Source organism: Saccharomyces mikatae, assembly GCF_947241705.1.
Source record: "Saccharomyces mikatae IFO 1815 strain IFO1815 genome assembly, chromosome: 1".
Classification (NCBI taxonomy): domain Eukaryota; kingdom Fungi; phylum Ascomycota; class Saccharomycetes; order Saccharomycetales; family Saccharomycetaceae; genus Saccharomyces; species Saccharomyces mikatae.
Genome location: NC_079256.1, coordinates 192,778 through 220,137, shown reverse-complemented (window position 1 = coordinate 220,137; position 27,360 = coordinate 192,778). Strand labels below are relative to the sequence as shown.

The following is a 27,360-nucleotide window of genomic DNA, read 5'->3' as shown; positions in this document are numbered from 1 at the left end:
GTATTTTTCACCGTCAAGCAAAGTCAATTTACCACCGGCAGCAACTCTGACAGCTTGGGTTGCAAGATCTCCGCTGATAGTCGTTGAGGGCAAATAAACAGTACTGTCGCTGGAGGACAGCGAGTTCGATGCGGTGGCACATGCAATAGCTGAAGAGATAGAAGTAATAGAACTCAAGGAATCGGAGGATGTTGATTCAATGGCACTGGATGAAGTGCTATTGACATAAGACTCACCCAATGCGCTTTGAGTATAGTGCCAAAGCTAGAGCGGCTTGAAAATTATTAAAACGATTGAACATCTCTTTATAGATGAGGCGAGATATTACCAGAAATGAAAAATATAACTAAGTTGCAGAGATCAAAATTTGCTATTGGTGTCTTATTACGACAACAATAATAAATGTGAATAATGTGAATATGAATAATCTACAGTAATCAAGTGTATTGAAGCGTATTTACCTTCTTTTATACGTTTGTTCTTACAATTGCTTACGGACTCCGAACCTGTGACTACAGTGACCGAGACTATAGAGACCGATGGTAAGCTAGATCAAAATTTTTGTGCACGCATTTCTGCGAAGAGCATTTGCAAACCCTGCAAATCTTGTCAGTGCGTGCTTGTTAAATAAGAAACGAGGCGCTATGTTGAAGACCAAGTTTCAAGCATTTCTACTACAGTAGCAACAAAACGTTGTTCAGCCTGGCCAGATCTTGACAGAAGAGGTACGCGAAAAGCAAGACCGAGTGTAAGGGCTCTCGGGAGCATATACACAATCACTTTCAATAAGTTATTACCTTCCCATGTACTTATCCATCCAATGATCAGTAACCTCTACTCAAAATGGATCATTCATCCAGAAGAAAGAATTATTTACCATTTGAAAGCATATATTGGTTAGCCACTCTCAAGAAAAATAACAGTCTATCCGAAGCCACGAATTCTTCTGTCCCTGAAGCGCGCGGCTACCTTGGCTCTCTGCGACGCGAACGGCGTTGATTTTCCGTGGAAAGATGGCTGACAAAGTCCCTATACAAGAAGACGCCTTCCGTGGGTTTACTGAAACAGATATAGCAAAGGCAGCAACTTACTCTCTGACGATAGTTAGTACACCTCGTGAGGGAATTCTTTTTCGATATTGTGTAAAAACAAACGTTAAAGCGCTGGATCTCATTATAAATTTCTTGAGCTTGTTTCACAACGTCTTGCTGGCAAAGCAAAAGCCAAAAGAAACCGGATAACCGGCTTTCATATATATTTCAAAGCTGTTTTCGTGAGCAATTCAGCTGTACGGGCTTAGTAGTTCTTTCTTCTCACCTATTGCCTTATGCTGATCTTCAAGAAGACTGGTTTGGTCACTTCCCAATGTATTATACATTGTTCCTGTTTGCTGGTTTTCTGAGCTCTTGGATTCGAAAAGTTTACATATCGAACTTCTTCCAAGGTCTGTTCTCAGAAGATAGTCACGCTGCGCTCTTGGTGCCAGTATTTGCTCAGCCCGGCTGTTTGATCTTGGTGTAATGGCCATCTTTCCATCCGAAATAGTTTCGAGCATGTCTGCCTTACATACACTCTTTCATGGCAGGTAGTTTCTCGGTAGTTTTAGACATTTCTTATACCCACAAATCCGTCACAGGTGGCAATCTATAGAAATTGTTATATTTCGACAAAAATTTAATTAGTTGTGTGTTCAACACGCCTGTATACTTGTGTAACAGCTCTCCGCGGGCTATACCTAAATGTACATTATTAATGGTAGCAGTTTTTAATCATGAGAAAATATAATTTCGGTTCTGCAGAATATTTTGTGGGAAGTCTGCCCTTGTTTGTGCATTATTGTGACATGACTATTAGAAAAAAAAAATATACAAGGAGCTAAGACCTAGTATTATAGATTTTATTGAAGTAAAGAAAAAGTGAGTCCTTGAAGAATGTTCTTTTTACATGCACCGGATGTCAGCTCTTTTAATTATACAAACATACTTTCAAGCTTTCTCTGATATATTTTAAATCGCGCCCTGCTTGAGTAAGAGAGTGCAACAGGTGAATGTGAAGGATGATTATGGCGGAAGAAACAGCCTTCACCATAGTTATGTTACGCTCATTTATTTTAAGAAACAGCGCATTCAAAAAACTTCGGCGCACTGATTGTCTATAAATTAGGACGTTTGGCAGACCACAATAGATCTCGTACATACTTTTTCTTGAATGAATTGGAGGTGATACTTTAGAAGATCTCTGTAGATCGATTCAAATTGAAGGATCTATACACATATAAACTAAACATATTAACAGAGTTATCGAGAAAGGGGAAAGTGTAAGAAATAATGATACATGCCTAGAAAAATCTATCATAAAGAGGCATGAATATATAAGAACGTGTGCATTACTAAACAATTGTCATCAACAAGGAGGCAATGAACACACATAGTCCACTATTGGCCAGCAGACCATTCGCAATACCAAGGTAGCTTGAAATTTCTAAGGAAGCTGTGCTGGACACAGGTGTACCGTTTGAAGAAGCGCTGCGAGGCTGTTGAGACATAGTGCTCAACCCAGAAGTTGCGACATCTCTGGTGCTGGCAGTTACAGAAACAGAAACACTATTGGTTTGTCCAATTGCGCTGGATGTAACAGTCGAGTGTGTTTCTTCGGCATAGCTGGATCTTGAAAGTGAAGAGCGGGTTGCTGTTTCGGTTTTAGCAGCTTCTGATACGGAAGAGGTACTTACAGTATTGGAGTTGACAGCTTTTTCGTCCGTAGTTTGTGGGCTCCATGTGGGGAAAATCGTTACGACGTCATTTATGGTAGCCGTGGCTGTCGAAACAATAGCTGGTGAAGCAGTTTCTGAACAGACACCAGATTCACAAGAAGTAACTGTGACTAGTGTTGTCTGTTGTTTTGATTCTGTAGTGGAAACAGGACACCATGTTGTGTATTCAGTGACAGCTCCATTAATAGTAGCTGTGGTTGTAGAAACAATAGCGGAAGAGGTGACCTTGGAACAGATGTCAGACTCACAGGAAGTAACAGTAACCAGTGTAGTTTGTTTTTCAGGGATTGTGGTAGAAATAGGACACCATGTGGTGTACTCTGTTGTGACGCCGCTAACGGTTGTGGTGGCTGTAGAAACAATAGCAGATGAAGTGGACTCAGTGCATGTATGAGGTCCACAGGAAGTTATGGTAACCAAAGTAGTTTGCTCGCTTGTTGTAGTAGTGGTATATGATGAAGATGAATAACTAGACACCTTTGATGGTTCAGCAGAAGCGGATGAAGGAGAAACAGAGCTAGTTTTGCGGTTTGTGGAATAGCTAGTAAAAGAATTAATTGAACTGCTTTGGCTTTCAGCAGAATTGGTAGAACCAGTAGTTGGAATGACAAATGATTTAGATGGTCTAGAAACCACAGAAGAGTGGCTCACTAAGGTAGATGTTGAAGAAATTGGGGTTTCATCCTTGGAGCTGGCAGAAGAACTGACAATTGAAGTTCCGTTGCTGGGGTACAAGGGTGTAATAATTGGGTGAGAAGATGTAACAGAACTAATGATACTCTCTGGAGTAGATGATGAAACACTAGATGGACTGGCACTAGTTGGTGTCTTGATAACAACGACGGTTTCGTCAGTTGGTTTACCGTTAGTACCGGTGTAAGTGCTCAATTCAGTAATTGTGGTGGTGAAAGTACCTGACCATGGTTCAGTAGTTCTGACCAAACCTGCTACAGTTGATGATGAAACACTAGATGGGCTTGCATTAGTTGGTGTCTTGATAACAACGACAGTTTCGTCAGTTGGGTTACCGTTAGTACCGGTGAAAGTGCTCATTTCAGTAGTAGTGGTGGTGAAAGTACCGGACCATGGTTCAGTAGTAGTGGTGATTAAACCAGCGCTAGTTGGTGTCTTGATAACAACGACAGTTTCATCGGTTGGGTTACCGTTAGTACCGGTGAAAGTGCTCATTTCAGTAGTAGTGGTGGTGAAAGTACCGGACCATGGTTCAGTAGTAGTGGTGATTAAACCAGCACTGGTTGGTGTCTTGATAACAACGACGGTTTCGTCAGTTGGGTTACCGTTAGTGCCAGTGAAAGTGCTCATTTCAGTAGTAGTGGTGGTGAAAGTACCAGACCAAGGTTCAGTAGTGGTGGTGATCAAACCAGCACTGGTTGGTGTCTTGATAACAACGACGGTTTCGTCAGTTGGGTTACCGTTAGTGCCGGTGAAAGTGCTCATTTCAGTAGTAGTGGTGGTGAAAGTACCGGACCATGGTTCAGTAGTAGTGGTGATTAAACCAGCGCTAGTTGGTGTCTTGATAACAACGACGGTTTCGTCAGTTGGTTTACCGTTAGTACCGGTGTAAGTGCTCAATTCAGTAATTGTGGTGGTGAAAGTACCTGACCATGGTTCAGTAGTTCTGACCAAACCTGCTACAGTTGATGATGAAACACTAGATGGGCTTGCATTGGTTGGTGTCTTGATAACAACGACAGTTTCGTCAGTTGGGTTACCGTTAGTACCGGTGAAAGTGCTCATTTCAGTAGTAGTGGTGGTGAAAGTACCGGACCATGGTTCAGTAGTAGTGGTGATTAAACCAGCGCTAGTTGGTGTCTTGATAACAACGACAGTTTCATCGGTTGGGTTACCGTTAGTACCGGTGAAAGTGCTCATTTCAGTAGTAGTGGTGGTGAAAGTACCGGACCATGGTTCAGTAGTAGTGGTGATTAAACCAGCACTGGTTGGTGTCTTGATAACAACGACGGTTTCGTCAGTTGGGTTACCGTTAGTACCGGTGAAAGTGCTCATTTCGGTGGTGGTAGTAGTGAAAGTACCAGACCAAGGTTCAGTAGTGGTGGTGATCAAACCAGCGCTAGTTGGTGTCTTGATAACAACGACGGTTTCGTCAGTTGGGTTACCGTTAGTACCGGTGAAAGTGCTCATTTCAGTAGTAGTGGTGGTGAAAGTACCAGACCAAGGTTCAGTAGTGGTGGTGATCAAACCAGCACTGGTTGGTGTCTTGATAACAACGACGGTTTCGTCGGTTGGGTTACCGTTAGTACCGGTGAAAGTGCTCATTTCAGTAGTAGTGGTGGTGAAAGTACCAGACCAAGGTTCAGTAGTGGTGGTGATCAAACCAGCACTGGTTGGTGTCTTGATAACAACGACGGTTTCGTCAGTTGGGTTACCGTTAGTGCCAGTGAAAGTGCTCATTTCAGTAGTAGTGGTGGTGAAAGTACCAGACCAAGGTTCAGTAGTAGTGGTGATCAAACCAGCGCTAGTTGGTGTTTTAATCTCAATAATAGTTTCATCGGTTGGCAGGCCATTAGAACCAGTAACAGTGCTCATTTCGGTAGTGGTGGTAGTGAAAGTACCAGTCCATGGTTCGGTGGTGGTTGTTATAATACCTGAATTGGTATGGGTTGAAGGATCTGGAATGGCACAGTTTTCTTGGGTTAGATCGTCATCAAAAGAATAGACATATCCTTGGAAATCATCAGTAACAGTTGTGCCATCGGGAAGTGTAACACTAATTGGAAGTTTAGCATATGAAACAGCATTCGAATATACAATTTTCATTGGATAATAGTAGCCAGCATACATATAAACAGACCCTACGATGTTGGGGGGCAAACTTTGATGCCATGGCTTGATACCGTTGATTGTGAAGTTGGTTGATGTGATTGGAGGTTGTTGTTGCGCACAACAATCAAACGCAACATTACCACCAACTGATAGAATTGCTGAGTCATCTACCGTGGCAAATTTAAAAGAGTAAGACCCTGTCTGTGGTGGCAAAAAGTAACCTGTCATTTCTAGAGTAATATTTGTTGGTGTGGTGTAGAAGCCAAACAAAGTGGAACTCCAGTGAGCCTTGGCTTCGTCACAACTGGCACGTTTTTGCACTCCGGAAGAAAGAACTGTATCGTAGTAATTCTCAACTTCACGTTTAGCCACAGCAGATTCATCACCAGGTTCTGTTTGGCATGGAGCGTACTTGATAGAAAGTTTAGTTTTTCCAGAAACAGAGCCTAATTTAACTTTATTTGTGTATTGGTAAGCCATATACGCCGCATTAGAATACGTGGAGGAATCCATCAAAGAATATTGGTAAAAATTAATGTTCATCCCATTTTTTCTTTGACCCTCTGGGAGGCACGCCTCTGTGCTACCTAAAGCTACATTAAGTAGCGTCAGGAAGGCTATTGCTGCCAAAAATATATGATGATGAATACCTACCATCTTTGGTTGACCTCTTTTGTGAAATAAAGGTGTAACGAACAACTTTAAGGAAATTTTAAAGAGATAAAGGATGCAAATTGGCGCCTTTTTATATATTCACAATCTTGCAGAAGTGTCTTCCTTTGGGCGAAAGTGCACAACCCGCAAGAGCTTGTAAAGCAAGAAGACAGCGGAGAAGAGGTAACATCATTAATGAAAAAGTTTTCAGCAATTCTCTTCGACCATCAACGACAATTATTCATACAATTAGTTCCGGTTTAATTCAATTTTCCCCTGGGACTTATCGGTGAGATTTCCTTTTATGACCTAACAGCTCTCACAAGGTGTAAGAAAAAATGAGAAGAGTTACGAGCACCTCTAGTGTCGAAGTAGAATTTACTGCGTATCAAAGTCCTGCTGCATAATCCTGCTGCGGTTGAAGAAACCCTTTTCGTTTTGATGTACTACTAAATCGGGCTGCAGATTATTTGTTGAGAAAACCACGAAATAAGCTTTGAAGTGCCAGATTTCATAATAGAAATATCTGTACGACAGAGAAAAAGAGGAGCATATTTTTTTCTTCCTTTCTTTTTTTATCACATAATGAATGATCTTTAGTGACATAAGGGGATACTGTTTTTCTATCGGCGTCGCCGAAATAGAAGAAGATAAGAAAAGGGGAAAGGAACGTCAACTATTCTCGATTAAAATCTAAAGGCTCGATCCTGCATGACAGTCCGCGAAAAACACAAAAAATTTTACACAACTTTAATTTAATTTAAGCTTAATGTAAAATAAGGTTTTTTTTCTTAAATAGGGTTCTTCGAAATCAAGAGGAAAAACACGGAAAAACCAATTGTGTCAGAAAAAGCCGTAGAAAAGATTTGCTTTACTGGGCGGATTTGGAGATCCTTTTAAGAAATAGCCGAAAGTTGACAGGAACTGTGACCTAATTCATTGAGAGAGCACGATTGTATGGAAATGTTCGTACAGTGTAATACTTCAAGTCTGCCAGAAATTTTGGGCAACAAGGAAAGCCTCTTTGTTTTTCGATGCCTTTTATCAGGGTCGAAGTTGAAAGGGGACGGAGCAAATCCACCAAGGTACATTTTCTTTCATACTAATCTATTTGACGAACTTCATGTTATGGCGCGATCTTACTTTCAAAACAAATATCTTTGTCTGTGTTAACAAACAAAATCACTGTTCAGAACGAGCACTCTTTTTTTAGAATAGATATTTCTTTTGAGATCCTCCGTCCACCCTAATTTTCACCATTCAGCTAGCTAGTGGGCCGTGGGGTGGCGGCGGTGCCTAAATCACAGACTGTCTAAAATGAATTCTAATTTTTCCGGTTGCATTCTGTAGACGAAATGTTGACGATCAGGAAACTCATGGAAGAAACCGCATCGGGATCACCTGGCATTCTCGGTGAACCTCTAAATAAAGTTTCTAAATAAATCCTTGCAATGAAGTACCTTGCTCCGATCCAATCTACATATTCTCTTGATTAAATACCCAATGTCATATGATATGGGTTTATTAATAACGCTTTAGCAATTGGTTTATAATAGATTTGAACAATAGCCAGACATATGGAGTTTTTTTCCTCTTTCACTGCAAAAATTGGTTCATTAGCCTTTCGAAATCATGATCCAACAGGTTCCATGCTATTAGCAAGTAGCAGATATGCTAAATATCTTATCAAAATCAGCAGCAAACCTCAGTGGCTTTCATTCATGAAGCTGGAAGAGACAAGTATTAGCTTGCTGTTGAACGTCTCCGTAACTTCAGTCTGAAACATGTTCTGAACTGCCCAACGTAAGAGCTACTGTTTCCGGTAGCCTGTGCATACAGTGTCAATATTCATCCCACGTCTTTGTCGCCGAAGAATGTGCATTCCAGTAAAGGTTTTGTAGATATAAGCGAATTCTTAAGTGGCAATTCTTGCGGTTTGAGTGTATCTAGCTAACACGAATGCAAAATCTGAAGCTTTCCCCTCACTCATATTTTCTTGAATCATCCACAGAATTTGTACTTTACTGTTTGGTTTTACCCATAGAACAGCTACCAGGGAGCTCCACGTTTTCTCTGAAGAGCAGTTTCAAAGAGAAATTATCGATGCTGTCAATGGGTTTCGCATCAGTGGTGGCTGAGACTTTTCAATGTATACGATTTCGACCACTCCCAAGCGCATCATTTTGCGAGTTCAGAATACAAATAATTAATTTTCAGCTATAAAAATGGGACCACTGACAATATTCTAGTAGTAGCTGTGAAAATGGGAAGGACCCCGTCGCACTTACCTGTTGAAATGAACAGTTTCTTCATCAGATATAATTATTCGCACCAATACATGTCAAAATCGGCAGGAAATTAGAACAGACATCCGCGGCACCACGTAATTCTCTGCAGATCTCTGCAGATCTCTGCATAAAAGCTGTTCAGTCTTTCTGATGGTATTGCTGAAAGCAGTATATGCGCTGCAAAAGACTGTATTGCAATAGTGATTACATCAACAGCGAAAAAAAGCACACGGTATATCCATCGTGAGTAAAAAATGAACAATCCCAAGACAGAATAAGTGTCACATATACAGCCAGAACCTTGATATGTTGCTGGAGTTCTTTAGCGACACGCTTGGGCGCTGTTTAACATGACGGATAGGTGGAGGGTAAAATAAGAATGGCAGCAACTATGACATCAAGCATCTGATTCCGAAATGTAGCGAGGTCATGTGGTTAATTGGGATTCATGTTATTGATATTGTTGCAACATTTGTATGCTATAAGCTAGGTAAAAATTTTCTCAGTTTTAAAGAAACTTTACAACACGACAAAAAAGCTAAAAATACTGAAAATAGAAAATGCCAGGTGATACAAAATTAATAAAGAAGTCAGAGAAACCAATAATATTGGTTTAGGATGCCATTGGTCAAGAGGAATACTAGAATATAAGCCGTACAGACGGCATTCTTTGTACTCACATACGGAGTGTATTTACTTTTGCACTGATCCTGATTATGACCTCTGTGTTTGGCTGGTTAAGCAAAGCGTAGTGGCATTCTCAAATAATATCGCTAGGTATTTTTGAAGAAGAAAAACAGAATATTATTAAAAGGATATGTCCCATCGTTGACTTCTTTTTACATAACTTACAAATGAAGACGAGGTTTTGCGGGGATTTTTGGTTCTTAAGCACTGCGGTGGGTATCAATTTTTATAATAATAAGATGATAGGAGGCCAAAATTTGAATGGAGAACACAAACCAAATATTATTAAAAACCTCTTAAACACCGTATCTAACCTGGAACTATGTGAACTACATGTTGCACCAATTTTCATTTCTTAATTTCAGGATTTTTGAGGAATTGATGATCGAGAGGCGTTCTATGGAGGGGTGTTGATTGGTCTTTCGTCTTTATTATTTGACAAACACAATACTTTTCCAAGTTCCAACAGCCTCTTCCATTATACACTCCAACATTTCCCAGGGTAGAAGTGCAATAAGGGCCTGAGTATGTAGACGCATCTATAACCTCTGATACCTAGGTACGCTCCAAAACCAGTTGCCAACTGATTAATAAAAAAATCAGTACTGGCTGGTTCGTGTTGAGCAATGTTTTGGCCATCCAATGTGCATATAATGGTGTCACCAATAGTAGCAATGAGGGTTCCACAATAAAACACAATGAATGGATTGTTTAATGTTACTCCAGTATCAGGTGTCCGGAAATTATCGCTACGATTCTATTCGCCAATCAGAATGTATCCGTTGCATCAGTGCGCAGAACACCAATCCTCCAGTATCAAACTCTACTTATTTAGTTTTAATATCAGGTGTAATTATCTTTACTACCTTCGTTTTGTAGAATAAGTATATTTGTATTATTATCGTGGGAGCGAAGTCAATAAGTTATCAGTAATGGTTATATTATATTTATGTGTGCTGGTATATATTAGTATTACTGTCCCGATAATTTGTTTAAATAATTTATAATCATATCCACCAAAGTAGTATTAATATTTAGTTGGTAAATGTTCAAAAAAGAAAAACATCAAGTGAACTTACGTTACACACATTCTTTCATAGCTTTTCACAAAATCATCAAGACATTTACTGTTAAGTATGGATCAGCTAGTAAACATGAGAAATAGAATGGAGACCAGCGCCGCTGTTCAATGGCAACATCACCAGAATTAAACAGAGTTTTTAAATATGTTTACTTATATGGATATGCAAGTATCTACAGTGTGCTACAGTATAATATACAGTCAATACATAAAATAAGATGGTTTATATTCAGCAAATGAAGTGGTTTTGGGAGCGTTGTTTAGTTTTTGATAAATTATGGAAATATGTGCTATTTTTTGTTTTAGTTTATAAATATGTTCAAACATTTCTAAAATTATCGTTTACCAAGTATATTTTTGCTTAGCTGATGGACACCATAACATCTTTCCACGGAAGGTTAGTATTCCTTCCCCGTTCCATGAAGCAAGTTATCAAGGCTTAGAAATCCTAATAATGAACTAAAAAAATGTTACCAAATTTAGGTGTACTTCGGAGTACTCATAGAAGGTTACACAACAGTTCTGCAGTAGTAAACCCTTTTATCTCACGCTACTTAAATAGGCGGAGCCACGATTTTTGTGAAAGCAATGAACGAAAAGGGAAAACTATACTTCTCCCGTCAAATCTGTAAACTAGTAAAGGTATCCGCACGAGACGAAAGGAAATCTACTTTCTCTAAGCGTTCATCAATAATGGCGGAATGTGTTCCTATCTAAAGACCGAAAATAAAGCCGGCTGCAGAGTTAAGATAATTCTGTGAAAACACATTCTACCCAAAAGCTCAGCTCCGCATTTTTGGGCAGAATGTTCATCGAACTCTAATGCGCAATAGAGTTTCTCGTAAAATAAGGTTCTTCGGTAATAAGAGTAGAATATCGCAAAACAATATGAGCGAAGCAATTATAGGAAAGTGACACCCTCAACAGGAAATCTGGTTGAATGACCTCTCCAAAACAAACATCGCGAGGTTTACTAGCATTACACTTCGATACTTTGGGAATGAAAGATTTTTTTACTACCAGTTCATTTACATTATCGGTAGTGATAAAATAACCAGCAAACCGGGTATAGCACTTTTCCATATAATTGCTTGTTTTGCGGCTTTATGCCTAAATTACGATGCCATTGTGATGGTAAGAGTGACGTATACAGGTGGCTTGTGCCTATGCCTTCGGCTTTTCAGAGTACGTCATGTAGGTTATTTTTCCTATTACTATTTGAAGTTCGATGAAGATGGCCAGCGCTGGAAAAAATGGTACGGAAGAATGTGAACATGAGACCTTGTAGGTATTTGACGACAAACTGGAAGTAAGGAATGTACGTCAATTTTTGTAGGCACAGATTAGTTGAAGAATTTTATCCTAATCTGCCTAGTAAACTTTTTTTTTTTGGCAGGACAGCCGGCGATGTTGAATGTGATTAGTAGTGATTAGCGGATTATGGCTGAATGCGAATGCTTAACTCTGATGTAGGAACAAATGCAAGACGTTTTTGTTTCTTCTCATAAAACAAGAGGTTTCTTCTTTGGAATAGTAATAACTACCAGAAATTTGGAATTGTTTGAGGAATACATCGTTAAGTTTGAAAAAACAGCGCAATGGGGCTTTCTACGAGTAATATGACCCTCTTGCAACTTATCCAACTTAGATCATGCTTCCAGCGGTCCTCATTAACAAAGGAAGAAAGCAGCTTTTACTCTAAAATACCTCCTTATCTTCTGTTTAAAACCTGGATTCGGTGTACTTTAATGAATCTACATTGGAGACACTCTTTTCCAACTACTTGTATAAAGTCGGTGAAACAAAGTTAGGGTCTCCCTATTCTGCTATCCAGCCCTTTTACTGGGAGGTTAAAAAGTTTCTAGGTTCCCTGAATCGAATAACAGTTCAATGGCTTTTCAAGTATTTGTCCCTTTAACTTCTCTATATTCGAAATAGACACGTATGTCTTGACGAGGCGATTTCTCATGGGAAACCTAGCGTTTCCAAGAAGTGGTGCCTAATGCGAAAGTAATATGATGGCACATACTTGAGAACATAGAAAGCCATTTAAACAAGTTAGTATATACATACCAAGGCTGATTAGAGAAAGCAAAAGATGCGGTGAATGTTCACGTAACTACGCTTTGAGAATTCCTGCATGTAGGATGTTGATACATCCCTGGGAAATATAAATAAAAACAAATCTTCACGGAAAGTAGAAATATTACTACGAAGCATCAACCAACGGTAGATTATGGGCCATATCTCCATCAAAAAGAAACTGAAAAAAACAAGGAAAATCTAACAGCAGAGATGAAACCAGAACCTATGTATTTACAGAATTTCTTTCTGAGCCTTGGTTATTTATTTTACAATAGAATCTGAGAGGAATGATGCGCAGAGACAAATATATCAAAGCCTTGAAACACTGTACGAATAATGATTGTTACTTCATGTTAAACACCGGCTTAGAGAGATTTTAGGCCGTTATCATATGGACTTGCGTTTATGCAGTGGATCTTGTTGTGCTATTATCATTGTTGTGATCGAGGTACATTCCTGAAATCTTTCAATTTCATTGAAGACTCATCGTACGATAAGAAGCAACATAATAAAAGAACCGATTATGAAGAGGACAAATCAATAATTGTAAGAAAGAACCCAAGATGCAGTATATTATCAAAACTCATTACGTCTCTTATAAAAGAGGTCAGACAAAGTGTATCTATTGTACTGGGATCTCCTGTCGGTAAACTAGACAAAAATATGTGATACTTGTTTCTGTAGGTATGACTTATGTTTTCACATTCGAACTCCAGCTGATCAAAGAGGGTGCAGCTCTTTACAAAAGTTTATAGAACAAAATCCGATGAGTTTGTCCCGATTACTGTTGAATAATTAATTGTCCACGCTTAAAATAAGGCTTTAATATGCTGGTGCTGGTACTAGCAAATCTTTGTAATTATCCCAAAAATTATTTCACGAAGTAGTCAACCCTTCTGAGAAATTTTATTATGATTTTAGTAAGGTTTAGGCTTCGACAAGTGGTGCGAATCCTTTGGAGCTGACTGATTTATTATGTTACTTGATGAATCGCGTGATTTCCTCGCAGATTACTTTAATCAGTTCAGTAGAATTTGCGCTTACATTTATGCTTCTTATTAAATAAACTTACCTAGAGCAGTTCATGCCGGAAGGCAGATACAATGCTTTTCAAAAAATACTGTTAATCTAAAAATAACTGCAACTTAAAAATGGCATAATGTATTTGTGCTTCAGGAAAATATGAACACATTATACTGAACCGTTGAATAGATCCTGTCTCCAATGTGTTTATAGTGCACTGTACTAGCGTTCTCGATCCACACCTATAAGTGCATATTTCTGCGGCTGCATGTACAGTTTAGAAGATATCAACACAATCCCCGAAATCATGGTTCTTTCTCTTCGTCCAGTACTCACCATTATATTTCCAATATAAACTCTTGGTGATCGGGTGTTCTTCTTGGACAAACCATCTAGGCCTGTATTCTTCTCCTCTTTGTTCCCGTTCCTTTTTTGCAGTCCTTTGCTTCACTTCTACACGGTGCTTTTCCTCTGCAGCCTTATCGTACTCACCATTTTCCATAGCTCTTTGATCAGGCCTCAAACGACTATCTGTGGGTGCCAAATATGGCAACAAATGGGGAGGCAAAGCATTTAAGGTTAATGCAAATGATGTAAACTAAATGGCGTCGAAGGCTCTCATTAAATTTGTTATCCAGATGAAAACCTTTGACCTACTTAGTTTTGATCCTCCCATGACAGAATTTCCGTCCTTGTTCTTTCTGGGGAGAAATATCCATTATAGAATCTAACCACATGCCATGCAATGCTACGTGCAACAACAACCTCTACTGCACTTTGTAATTTTGACACTGTCGCCATTATCAACAGATCGCTCACCTCGCCAGCGTCCAGCGCTTGGTTAAAAAAAATTGTCAGTATTTTAGGTTATTCCATAGCAAACAGTTGCCACCGAAAATTTTCAGCCATTAACATTCACACATCTTACTTAAGCCGCCTTCGTTTCCTTTGCCTGATATGGAAGGTGTAATTTCATAACAATATTCAGGAACAACTGTCAAATCTCAGAGTCCAACCCAGATTAAGAAGAGTGCAACCAAGCCTGCTTCCTCAAAGTTTTAATGAAGTAATACAGTAGAAGAAAACCTTTTTTTCTTTTTATCTACTCCTTAAACGGGCTAAAGTAGAATTCTAGAAGAAATCGCGAAGAAAAAGCGAAAACAACCTCGAGTTCCAGATTGGATTAGCAATGAAATCATCGATACAACTAAAAAATAACGTGTTTACTCTCTTCTGCTTCTTCATAAGGAAATCATGTGCAGTGACGTATTACTTCTTCATAGACGTGGGCGCGGGACAGGGAGAAAAGCAACGTCAAATAAGTCTCGTGAAAATTTGGAGGTTCGACGCTGTATAATAGTCTGCGAAATAAAAAGTGTCTTCGATAGTTTTAGTGTAAAAAAGCTTAATGTAAAATAAGGTTTTTTTTCTTAAATAGGGTTCTTCGAAATTGAGAGGTAAAACACGGAAAAACCAATTGTGTCAGAAAAAGCCGTAGAAAAGATTTGCTTTACTGGGCGGATTTGAAGATCCTTTTAAGAAATAGCCGAAAGTTGACAGGAACTGTGACCTGATTCATGGAGAGTAGATTGTATGGAAATGTTCGTACAGTGTAATACTTCAAGTCTGCCAGAAATTTTGGGCAACAAGATTGGACATCTTTTCCACAAACTTTATTTCGTGGAGTACTGTACCGCAAGGAGCTAATGAATCACATGCACTTTTGTTTTAATATGCTCAACAAACTTCAAGATTCAGCTTATGACATAATTTTTTATGTTCTTTTACCTTCTCAAAATGTGTACTTTTCTCCGTAGCCACAAGCAGTTAAGCGGGTTGACTTAATATTTCTGGAAGAACGCTTGTTTTGGGATACTTTGGGTAGTATAATTATTATAATTGAGATCGTGGGGGTACCTAATTTTATGAAGGACAAACGTGGACTATAGTGAGGTTTTTTCTTCCAAGCGTTCAGAATTGTTTATACGAAAATCCGGCGATTAGGAAACGTATGAAAGACTCTGTTGCACAACTAGTTGGCTTTTTCGATAGGGTCTGTAAGCAAAAGGCCGTAGGTGAAGTTTTTTGCAATAAAAAGAGCAGATACGCTTTAGTTGAGCTTTGGATGCTACCTAATTAGGTATTTATCATAGTTAAACAAACGATGACGGTTTTTTCCATTAAAGTTTTGGGATTTGACTAATAGCCCTTTTCTAAGAATGCTATTATCTTCTCTTCACTGAAAGGATGGGTTTATTAGCCCTTTCGATATCATGATCCAACAGGTTTCATGCTACTGGTAAGTAGCAGATATGCTAAAATATCTTATCAGAATCAGCAGCAAACCTCAGTGGCTTTCATTCATGAAGCTGGAAGAGACAAGTATTAGCTTGCTGTTGAACGTCTCCGTAACTTCAGTCTGAAACATGTTCTGAACTGCCCAACGTAAGAGCTACTGTTTCCGGTAGCCTGTGCATACAGTGTCAATATTCATCCCACGTCTTTGTCGCCGAAGAATGTGCATTCCAGTAAAGGTTTTGTAGATATAAGCGAATTCTTAAGTGGCAATTCTTGCGGTTTGAGTGTATCTAGCTAACACGAATGCAAAATCTGAAGCTTTCCCCTCACTCATATTTTCTTGAATCATCCACAAAATTTGTACTTTACTGTTTGGTTTTACCCATAGAACAGCTACCAGGGAGCTCCACGTTTTCTCTGAAGAGCAGTTTCAGGAGAAATTATCAATGCTGTCAATTCTTCGCTGGCCTTATTTGTACTCGGAGTTGTGATACAAACAACGATATCCATCGAGACTCAGAAACTGAAAAAAATATTAGTAGTAGATTGGGACAGAAATCCGCGGCACCATGTACTTCTCTGCAGATCTTTGTATAAAAGCTGTTCGGTCTTTCTGATGGTATTGCTGAAAGCAGTATATGCGCTGCAAAAGACTGTATTGCAATAGTGATTACATCAACAGCGAAAAAAAGCACACGGTATATCCATCGTGAATAAAAAATGAACAATCCCAAGACAGAACAAATGTCACATATACAGCCAGAACCTTGATATGTTGCTGGAGTTCTATAGCGACATGCTTGGGCGCTGTTTAACATGACGGATAGATGGAGGGTAAAATAAGAATGGCAGCAACTATGACATCAAGCATCTGATTCCAAAATATAGCGAGATCATGTGGTTAATTGGGATTCATGTTATTGATATTGTTGCAACATTTGCATGCTATAAGCTAGGTAAAAATTTTCTCAGTTTTAAAGAAACTTTACAACACGACAAAAAAGCTAAAAACACTGAAAATAGAAAATGCCAGGTGATACAAAATTAATAAAGAAATCAGGGAAACCAATAATATTGGTTTAGGATGCCATTGGTCAAGAGGAATACTAGAATATAAGCCGTACAGACGGCATTCTTTGTACTCACATACGGAGTGTATTGCTGAAAATATAGTTGAAATTATGGTAAGCTTTTTTTTCATGCATAGAAGGTGTCGTACATTGAGTAACTATTCATTACAAAAAGATTTAGCTCTTTATGTTGATTTTTGCATCAATAAAGAACGATACCATTGCAAAGATTTTTTTGAACGCATGCATATCTTAAAAAAATATGATTTTACAGTCATATTATGTGTAGAAATTCGGTTCATTTTCACTTCTCAGTTCTAATTTGAGTTACACATAAGCAGTTTTATGGGAATCAACTAAAAAACTGTTCATGGAATAAATCAATGATTAGCATGTTTTATTTTGGTATTTACTTCGGTTTCAATAACAGCGGTGTGATAATCTCGACAACGTTTTTCTGCCGAATTAGTTTATCTGAACTTTTATTGTGAAAAAAATCAATAGTATCTTTCCTCCCTGAGTAGTTCTACTGTAATGGAGGTGTAAACTGTTATGATTATAATATGTCATAACGCTCTGGATTGTATAAGCAGATAGGGCTACTGCAGTAAAGACACTGCTAGACTCTGAATTCCCAAAAAAGTCGAGGAAAAACTCTACACAATTGTTTATCCAGGCATACTGACTTTAAGAGGTGCCAACAAAGTTTTATTAAACTATGTAAAAGGGTGTAAACCAGCAAATGATAACGACTTTTTTTAAAGTAACCACGGGACACCGTCCAGATTCAAGCTAAAAGGCAACTGTGAGTTGGCATTGTTCAAAATACCTATATTACTATATACAGTAATGCTTGTAACGTAAATCATTGCTATATCAAATGATCTGTATTGTAAGAAGCAGAAATGGGCTTGCCTTGAGCTGTGGGAACAAATATCTCTGCCCAAGGGCTAGAAAGGGCATTATAATCGCGGAAATCATTGTCTGTCATTTAGTGGCACAATTACCAGAGCTAAATAACATCTTATGGAGAACTTGAAAAAATTGTTAAGCGTCCGAAGATTACTAAGAGAACAGCGGTGGTTTTTCTTGTTTTTTTTTCTTTTTTTTCTTTCATTTTGGGGAATCCATTCATAATATCTACCTGGTTTGTGGACCGGCTATCGTCCAAATGATGAAAAACCTCTTTTTTATCTTAACTTTTCAGGCCTTCGACATTCAATATTGCTACGGGTGTATACAATTGATGTGCTTAGTCGAACTTGATTCAATGGGGGTCGATTTATACAGATATAGTTTCTTCCTTCTTGTCGATGTGGATAAATGCTGCTAATATCAAGAATGGCATGAGTTTGATCATAGTTTGTTTCCACACAGTCTGTTCTTTTGTTCCTTTCGAGAAAGAGAACTTGTTAACGATATAACCTAAACTCCACTCTTATCATAATGACATATTCGTGCAACAAGAAAGTATAAATACGTTATATTACATAATTAAATAGATCCTGTCTTCAATGCGTTTATAGTGCACTGTACTAGCGTTCTCGATCCACACTTATAAGTGCATATTTCTGCGGCTGCATGTACAGTTTAGAAGATATCAACACAATCCCCGAAATCATGGTTCTTTCTCTTCATCCAGTACTCACCATTATATTTCCAATATAAACTCTTGGTGATCGGGTGTTCTTCTTGGACAAACCATCTAGGCCTGTATTCTTCTCCTCTTTGTTCACGTTCCTTTTTTGCAGTCCTTTGCTTCACTTCTACACGGTGCTTTTCCTCTGCAGCCTTATCGTACTCACCATTTTCCATAGCTCTTTGATCAGGCCTCAAACGACTATCTGTGGGTGCCAAATATGGCAACAAGTGGGGAGGCAAAGCATTTAAGGTTAATGCAAATGATGTTAAATTAAATGGCACAGAAGGTCTTTCATTCGCTTTCCAAATTAAAAATTTAGAACCATCTAACTTTGGTCCTCCCATAGCAGAATTTGCCGTTTTTATTCTGTCCAAAGTCAACTCCCCACCTCTAGCAGTCACTTTTTTCCCGTAGATGGAATCATTCCAATGTCCACCAAGAACCCATACTTTTTCACCATTGCTATTGAATACTTCACCTCTGACTTCATATGCACCGGCCGAGGTCCAACCGTGGGCCTTGTAATGCAACATACAATAGTCACCTGTGGTATGATTTGTAACTTTGACGTCCCCACTGTTGTCAACTTGTGGTTTTCCCATCAAAATACCAATAACAGTATTGTTTGGTTTTTTCCAGGAGTAAGTTTCCTCGGGAATATTGCTATTATGATCAGGACGAATAGTAATATACCACAATCCTAAATGCTGTACGGCAAACGTACGTCCATTGAATGATGAATCAACATTACACTCACCGTAGAAATCCCATTTGGGGGATTCTGTCCAAGTAGCAGATATAGGTGGATGGTGGGAAACTTGTTCGGTGAAAAATCGATATTGGCCATCAGTCCTGGCATATTCAAAAGTTTCTCCGAGCAAGGGATTAAATGGTTTAGAAACCCTATTCGTTGTAGATGCGTACATTGATGCAGTGAAGGCAGCTACATATAGCGTTCTTAAAGATGAGTCTTCAAAAGTGGCAGCTTGGTCAAGGATATGAGAATATTCGATATCTTCGGAAACCCTTTGTAATAGGGATGTTGGTTCATTGAACGATACTGGCAGAGTTAGTTTGGTCAGATCTTGGCCAACCATAGATTTTAAAACAGACCAAAGACCAATCTTGGGACGGTTGTCTTCATCCAAAGCCAGCTTGATTCTCATTGGATCTTCATATCCAACATATGACCCCTCTTTCAAAAGTTGGTTTTTCTTTTCTACTTGTGGAGAACTGATTACAATGAGGCTTTCGGCTTCTGCCGCTTCATCTTGTGGTGTTTCATTTGTCTTAGTTCTCTCATTTGTGGGCAGGTTTTCCGATTCTATTGCCTTTTCGTCAGAAGCAGCTTCTTCTGCGTCGAAGAATTCGTCAGCGTCTGAATCTTCGTCACTTTCCTTTGTGGCTTCAATGAATTTTACAATTTCTTCAAGGGTATTTGTTGATTCTTGAGACCCCTTCATCATTGAATTATCATCGCCAGAATCTTCATTGGACTCGATTTCGAGTTGGGGTTGACTGTTCAGTTTTTTTTGCAGCATTTTTTTCAAGTTTTTGCGTTCTTTATCCAAAGCAACCAATTTTTCATCTTTATCGACCAATTCCATTTCCAGATCTTTCACTGATTGAATCCAGACGTTATTGACATCGCGTTGTTTGGTCATCTGTGCAATCATTCTTTTTTCCCTTTGAGAGGTTAAACGATTTAGTTTGTCGAAAAACTCGCTGACGGTTCCGATAGACGTGTTAACTGTGTTCCAATATTCGTCATGCTGTTGTTTATCTTGCAGGAGTTCGTTCAATGATGCCAACTCGATTGAAATAGATCTTTGTAGCATATGTAGTTTTTGGAGGTACGGTCCGTATATGGCGTTTAAATCCTCATCGCCATCGTTTTCTACCGTAAAGGAAGAGTTTCCGTCGTCGTCAGAATCATCGTCCGAATAGCGCTCATCATCCAATGGTAAATCAACCCCTGCAAATGAAACTGTGGACTTTCTGGAATGCGGACCGGAATTGATATCGCTTAAGCTTTGGCTTCTAGATGAAATCAAGGGCAATGGGTCGACGAGAGATTTGTCATCATTGTCTCTATCATCATCATCTTTGTTATTATTATTATTATTGTTGTTGTTGTTACTAATATTCTTGTCATTATTATTATCGTCATCATCATCATCGTTCTCAGTGTTTTGTGTCAGTGTGGATTTGGAGAGATGCGGGCTCTTGGTCAAACGTTTTGGGGTTGCATGCAAGTTTTCTGGATTGGGCACCTTGGGCGACAAGCCATGGCTCAATGCCAACGAGGGAGAATAGGTGCCATTGTGTAGCAAAATTTCTCTGTCCTTTGCGTATCTTATGGCTCCCTGGATGGCCCAAACCCATCTGTTTGTCTCGATAGGATGATTCCCCTTCAAATGCCACCTAATAACACCGTTGTTACCGCCGATGATTTCGAATTTCAACTTTTCAGACGAATCCAAATGCAAGGAGCACGAAGACATGTTTAGTGAGCCTCTACAGGCGTTCTTGGTGTCAGCCTGATCGATGTAGTACGACAGTTTGCCATCGCTACTGAGGATGAACCAACGCAACTTGTATCCTTGAGCGAAATTGGTCCATTTTTTCAAGTAGCCCTTGTAAGTGGGGGCCTCGTGCAAGTTGTTGTTTGTGACGTCAATGACGCTTTGTTCCCTGGTGGCCCTTTCCAGCAGTTTTCTTAGTTCGATGTCGATAGCGATCTTGGTGTTGGTGGCGGTGTCGTTTTCGTTGACTTTCCTGACGAGGTCGATGGGCAGTTTGCCCTTGCGATCTCTCTTGAACGGGTCGGCGCCGTGTTCGAGCAACCAACGGCACATGATGACGTCTCTTTTCTTGACGAATTCGTGCAGGACGGTGTCGCCGGTTTCTGGGTCCATGCCATTGATGTCGAGCAGTTCTGCGTTTCGAGGGCTGGAGAGAATGGACTCTAGGTGACCGAAGTCTCTGTTGTTGAAGGCTGTCCTGAACTCCTGGGCCGTCTCTGCGACGTAGGTGGAGCGCTTCACCTGCATCATCTGCGCGATGTTTAGGTTCTTGCACATCTCGATGGCCTGCAAGTGGGAGTTATTGAGCACGCAGTCGTTGATGGTGGGCTGGTCTAGGAGGAAAGCCACGATGTCACCGCGAGACTGGTAGGCGGCGATGTGCAGTGGAGTGTTGCCATTAGGGTCTTGTTCGTTTAGATCGAGATGGACGTTCAAGAAAGTAGGATCTGTCGCGACCCAGTGGTGGACGATATCCCTTATTGTCGCCATGGGGGCGACTTGTACGGCGTAGTGCAGCATGAGATGGAGCACTTGTTGGACGTTTGGGTCGTCTAGTGGCTGGAATTGCTTTTGTAGGAGATCTTTCAAGTTAGGGAAACTGCCCTGGCGCAGGGCGTCGAGAAGTTTCAACTTCAGCAGCGGCTTACTGATAGCCACGGATGAGAGGTCCGGTTGTTCCATGGTAAGTAGAGCGGCGGAGAGTGTGGAGGTGGGAACCTTGATATTTATTACCTTTGATTTCTGAGGTTCCTTTTTTCTCTTCTCTTCTCTTCTCTTCTTCGGTTTACGTTCGCTCGGCGATCGAACCGAGCAGTAGAGAAAAGCAAACGACGGGTGGGTGGGTAAATTAAATTACAATTAAATTACAGTCGCTGCTGGACAAGACAAGCCCATATGTGATTACAGTAGCAGGACCAGCGACAGAAGAACGTTCGAGTCACACTGGGGGAGGGGTTTTCTAGCTTAGATATATATATGCATACATACACACACACACACACACACACATATACATACAGTATTCAGTATAGCTTTCCGCGTGAACGGGGAGAATATCATCAGCCCGAGACGCTGACGTCAAAGTAGTCATAGCCAGACAGCAGATACTTCATGTCTTCCGACTTAGTGCCCGCACTGGCAGTGGCCCTCGCGGCAGGCTTTGCTGCGTGCCGTTGTTGCCGCTTGAAGATGCGGTCGATCTCAAGTAGGGACTTCTCCATGAGTGACACGAACCGAGCCGTTTGACGATGCCTCGAAGACACAACCACGGAGATGGAATGGTCTCTGATGATGTAGCCGATGCCGAAGCCGTTAGCAGTGACGGGTCCGAACCCGAAACTTCTGAGGCATGGGTTACCGCAGTTGGAAGTGCTCAAAACGTTGTTCTGCATGGCGGCCCACGACTTGTCCTGGAAGATGGGAGGCAGCTCCAGCTTGTCCTTGTACCACTGGTTCCAGATGCAGTATAGAGCATACAGGTGGCGGTCCTGGCCCAGACCCTGCGAGCATTCCCTAGTGATTTGCGAATGTGCGGCGCACGCCTCGTGCAAGAGCTGGACCTTGGTGGAGTCCGAGGCGTCCTGGTCCAGCAGCGACTTGACAAAGAGCTTGGATTGCAGCGTAACAGAACGGATGGCCTCCGTGCGGCCGTTCTGGAACGCCTTGGTCATGGCAGGCTCGTACACGGTCTCGAACCGGCCGTACAGCGCGAAATAGGCGACCTGGAACACCTGCTGCACGAAGGCGTCCGGAGAGCATTTGAACAGCGACTTGACGTGCGAGGCGCCGTATTGCGAGAAGTCAAGATTGACAAACTCGTACTGCGAGATGAGGTCCGAGATGCGGGTCTCGGCAAAGTGCAACGATGATTGCAGAAAATTATCCGTACGCCATTCCAGTTTACGGGGGATGGTGATCAAGTTGGCGGAGCGAGCGGCTGATGCTGCTGATGCTGATGATGATGGTGGTTTCCCATCATCGCCAAAGATGTCCACTACGTTCTTGGTGACACCACGTGCAAAACTCAGAATCGAGTCTGTGTAGATGTCTGTGGCAAGTCGCAGCACGGTGTGGCCGTCTACGCCCGTGTGTTCGAAGTTGATGCCGGCCTTGCCGTTCTTGGTCACGATCAGTTGTAACTTGTCATACCAGCGGTTGAGACAGGTACCCGTTTGCACGTTCAATGGCGGCTGGTGCTGGCGCGGGTCGAGGTTGATGTTGGAAGTCCCGCACAGCATCGAACGCGTGAGCTCGTCCTGTTGGTCCGCGGCAAACGCTACGTCGTCGAGACAGATCACGAACAACGCGGAGTCGATCAGTTTGAGATTGCGCCAGTTGGTACAGTCTTCGGCGTGGAACAGATAGTCTCTGATGTTGGACCACACACGACGCGACTCGGTGGTGAACACGCCAAAGGGCGCGGATCCGCTGGAGGCGGATTCCGCGTCCATGATGATGGAGTACAGGTTCCATTCCAGTTGCTCTGGGGTGGCAAAGATGGGCTCGTTGCGGGTGTCCAGCACGTCGAACCAGTAGAACTGGCCACGATACATTGCCACCACGTGATGCGACGTGGCGTCTGTTTGCAAGTGGCAAGAGGGCTCGCCGGGGCCCGGAGGTATTCTGCTGGATCCAAATAGCCGCTCATATTGGTCCATGGACAGGGGCGTTTTGCCGCGCACGGTGTCTGTGCGCAGAGTGCCGTGGCGGATCTGGCGGATGAACTTGAGGATGGAGGTGGTGAGTCGTGCGGCACGACGTACTTGCACCGTGTGAGCGCCGTACGGTCCCTGTGCCGCGGTCTCTGGGGTGTCTTTGATGGTTGGGTCGTCTTGCAGTTGGAAGTACGGGTTAACGTTGAGGACGACGGATGCGTCGTACAGCAGGTACGCGTCGTACCAAAACTGCTCGATGTACGAAGATTGGGGGTTGTTTGCTGCGAGGCGTGCGTCGTATTCTAGCAGCCGCTCGTGCAGCGTGTTCAGTGCGTCCAGGTTTTCTGCGGAGAGCACAGTGCGGCGCGTGCGGCGGTTCTGGCGTTCGTCCTGCAGCGGTTCCACGCGTGCTAGGTAGCGGTTGAGCGTGTCCTGCAGAGGAGGAACGGGAAGTCTTTTCAAGTTGTTTGGCATTGTGTACGGACAGGGGATGGGGTTACTGTTATGTGTTTTCCCCTTTCTGTATCCTATACTGTGTGTATGTGTGTCTTGTATATATATATATGCGCAGTGTGGTTGCCGCTGGTATGGTGCGCCGGACAAATGGAAAGTTCGCGGGAATGACCATGGACTGCCGGGGTGATGACTCTAGCGCTGATGCTGACGCTCTGCTGCTGCTGCTGATTGTTTTTCTTTTTAGCCGCTGATCCCTCATGGAGAGAGTCTAAATGGGGAAGTCTTCTCAGTCGTGTGACACTGATGATGGGTTTGTCGTTCCGCACGTTCTGTATTTAAATATATAACCGTATATTGTCTTTTTCTCTAAAGAAGCGCACCAATACCGGGATACTGCTGTCGCCAGTAATAATTCTGAGATCGTTGTTCGATCTCAGCTGCCTTGGAAAGACACACTTGGTAATTAGGTCCGGGACTGAAAGTGAAAAATTCGGTGCGTTGTACGTCCTTGACACTGTTGATGGACGATTTGTCTTGCTTCTTGAAGGTGTGTCCTTCAATAAGGCTCAGAAAGTAACGATGGCAATCTTCGTCGCGGTAGAAGTAGTATGGAGTGTTCCATAAATTGTTAACGAATAAATACTGGTTCATATTGTATGTAATAGTTTTCCATTCTTTCCCCTTCACCGCGGGTTTGCGTGTGATCACTTCCACTAAAAGCTTTCTTTGGAAATTCCGATCACCGAGCTGTTCCCTGAAAAAGCATATAGGAACTATTAAAGCGAAAGGGGTGAGGAATAGTAATACCCCAAGAACGTGAACGCAAGGTTTGCTGTCGCGAAAATGCACCATTGACAAAACTAACCCTACGATTATTAAGACTACTACCATAATTGGCAGATAATGAACTACTTCGTTAAACAAATAGTTCCAATACGAATGGAAAATGTCCTCAGGAAGAGACTTCATGCCGAGCCAACGAACGGAACACTGACCAAACGACAGCTTGTTTTATCCTAATTGCTGCTACTCTTGTAGTGACAAACACCAGACCCTTTTAGAGGTTTTATTTTTTTTTTTTGTTGCAACAGTAAATTTCCGGGTAGCGCGGATTATATATGATGTTTTAGTATATGTTCGCTTTACGTATGGTAGTGTCAGTAAGCTATTCAGTCTTTTTGGGAAGCGCATCGATGTCAGGATATATACCTCGCCAGTAACTATCTTGCGATTGTTGTTCGATCTCTGCCGCTTTGAAGAGAAGCTTTCAATAATTTGCCCCGGTACTAAAAGTGAAGGATTCAGTAGTGCCTTCATCTGGTGCGCCAGTGGTTACCGTGTCTCGTTGTGTGTCCGTAACATCGCTGGTTGGGTGGACGCTCATGCTTGTTGAAAGTCTGTCCTTCAAGAAGGTTATAAAAATAATGGTAGCAATCTTCGTCACGGCGAACGTAGTACGGTGTATGCCATTGTCCATGATCGAATATATACGGGTTTGCGTGTGATCACTTCTAACAGAAGTTCAGTATCAAAATCATGATCCCTGACTTGTTTCCGACAATATAGAATTAAGCTTCTCACTAATAAGGGAACGGAAACCAACGATGAGAATACATAAAAAAGAGTGCTGCGGTAGCTATCATGAAAAAACACAAGCAATGAAACCAAACCCGTGGTCACCAAGAGCATAACGGCTAGTGGCGGAAAGTGAGCCGTTTCATAAAATAGATAGCTCGGATATGAGCTGAACATGTCTTCAGGAAGCGCCACATTGTCCTCGATTAAATGTGCAGCAGGTTCATCGAGTGTATTCATCTTGAGGTCGGTACTCTCAGAGGGGTTTGCATTGGCAATCTACACATTGTGAAATGTAATCAAGAAGGATTCTCTGTCGATCCATTGGAACGACTGGCCATTCAGCATTGTTGGTCATCAAGCCGTGGACTATAGAGCAAAATAGGTAAAGCGATAGCATTTGCACCTAGTTCCTTTAAAGTTAACTGCATACAAATTAGTTTCGAGTGCACATCGCCTTTTACGCCCTCATTGGTTAACAATTAATCGCGGGCTTCGAAATGTTCTTGAGGTTACTGGTGTTCCTGCGTTTTGTTAAGGATGTGCTAGAAATATGCCAGAACCTTTGTCCTAAAGTGCTCTAGCATTCGGGTATTGCTTTCTCCGATACTCACGCTGAGCTTCTTGGTCTACTTCAGCTGCTTCAACAAAATAAGCTTCTAAAAGTGGGTCAGGGCTATAAATATAAAATCTTGCTATTTCATTCGAAACCTCATTTGCTGGGGTATTTGGCTGCGTATTCTCAGCACCGTTCGTTGGCGACTTGAATAATGCACTCGACCTTGTCAGTCCGACGAGTCCTTTGAAAAATTTAGAGCACTTTTTCTCACTATAAAAGTAATATGGAGTATTCCATAAAGTATTGTCAAGTAAATACTGATTCATGTTATGTGTGATTATTCCCCATTCCTTCCCTCTACTGTTGGTTTACGTGTAATGACTTCTAATAAAAGCTTAACCCTGTAATCATTATCCCAGATCCCGACCGCGAATACAATAAAAAACCATCAATAAAATGGTAATGGATATAAAAAGTGAGACCATTGAAACCACAACGCAATCTTCGATTTTATCATGAAGAAACACAATTGCTAAATAACACTCACGGTCACTAGGACCGTAAACATGATCGGTTTATAAAAAGTCATTTCGTAGAGCAAATAACTCAAGGACGAATAAAATATGTCCTTAAGAAGAGCCACATTTTCTTCGATTAAGTGCGCAATAGGTTCACTTTACGTATTCAATTCGGAATCGGCATTTTCTGAAGCGGCTTGCATGCTCAATTTTTGCCTTGCCTTGTCTATGACTATTGTATTTTTGATTGAAATAGCAACCTGTTCCTGTGCTACTGCATACTGATCAAGTGTTTTATTTATGCAGGACCCTTTTCACGATTCTTTTATCTCTAGAGGCATTTTCAATATCGCATTTCGCGAAGTGATGCATAATGAAACTGAAA

At 41.2% G+C, this 27,360-nt stretch overlaps 6 protein-coding genes across 6 annotated transcripts; all 6 read right to left on the bottom strand.

The window, feature by feature from the left end:
* Positions 1-2,389: 2,389 nt before the first annotated feature.
* Positions 2,390-6,235, bottom strand: SMKI01G0880 (uncharacterized protein; the record flags this gene model as incomplete). The annotated part of the gene is made up of 1 exon (XM_056226759.1): positions 2,390-6,235. One exon carries the CDS (start codon positions 6,233-6,235, stop codon positions 2,390-2,392), a length of 3,846 nt encoding a protein of 1,281 aa, XP_056080247.1.
* A 7,438-nt stretch (positions 6,236-13,673) lies between these two features.
* SMKI01G0870 (uncharacterized protein) lies at positions 13,674-13,898 on the bottom strand (the record flags this gene model as incomplete). The annotated part of the gene is made up of 1 exon (XM_056226748.1): positions 13,674-13,898. One exon carries the CDS (start codon positions 13,896-13,898, stop codon positions 13,674-13,676), a length of 225 nt encoding a protein of 74 aa, XP_056080246.1.
* A 4,456-nt stretch (positions 13,899-18,354) lies between these two features.
* SWH1 (oxysterol-binding protein related protein SWH1) lies at positions 18,355-21,894 on the bottom strand (the record flags this gene model as incomplete). Its single annotated transcript, XM_056226737.1, has 1 exon — positions 18,355-21,894. The coding sequence occupies one exon, from the start codon at positions 21,892-21,894 to the stop codon at positions 18,355-18,357; it is 3,540 nt and encodes a 1,179-aa protein (XP_056080245.1).
* A 377-nt stretch (positions 21,895-22,271) lies between these two features.
* YAT1 (carnitine O-acetyltransferase YAT1) lies at positions 22,272-24,341 on the bottom strand (the record flags this gene model as incomplete). The annotated part of the gene is made up of 1 exon (XM_056226726.1): positions 22,272-24,341. The coding sequence occupies one exon, from the start codon at positions 24,339-24,341 to the stop codon at positions 22,272-22,274; it is 2,070 nt and encodes a 689-aa protein (XP_056080244.1).
* A 348-nt stretch (positions 24,342-24,689) lies between these two features.
* Positions 24,690-25,292, bottom strand: SMKI01G0845 (DUP/COS family protein; the record flags this gene model as incomplete). The annotated part of the gene is made up of 1 exon (XM_056226715.1): positions 24,690-25,292. One exon carries the CDS (start codon positions 25,290-25,292, stop codon positions 24,690-24,692), a length of 603 nt encoding a protein of 200 aa, XP_056080243.1.
* Positions 25,293-26,468: 1,176 nt separating this feature from the next.
* On the bottom strand, positions 26,469-26,783 carry SMKI01G0840 (uncharacterized protein; the record flags this gene model as incomplete). The annotated part of the gene is made up of 1 exon (XM_056226703.1): positions 26,469-26,783. One exon carries the CDS (start codon positions 26,781-26,783, stop codon positions 26,469-26,471), a length of 315 nt encoding a protein of 104 aa, XP_056080242.1.
* Between the last annotated feature and the right edge of the window lie 577 nt (positions 26,784-27,360).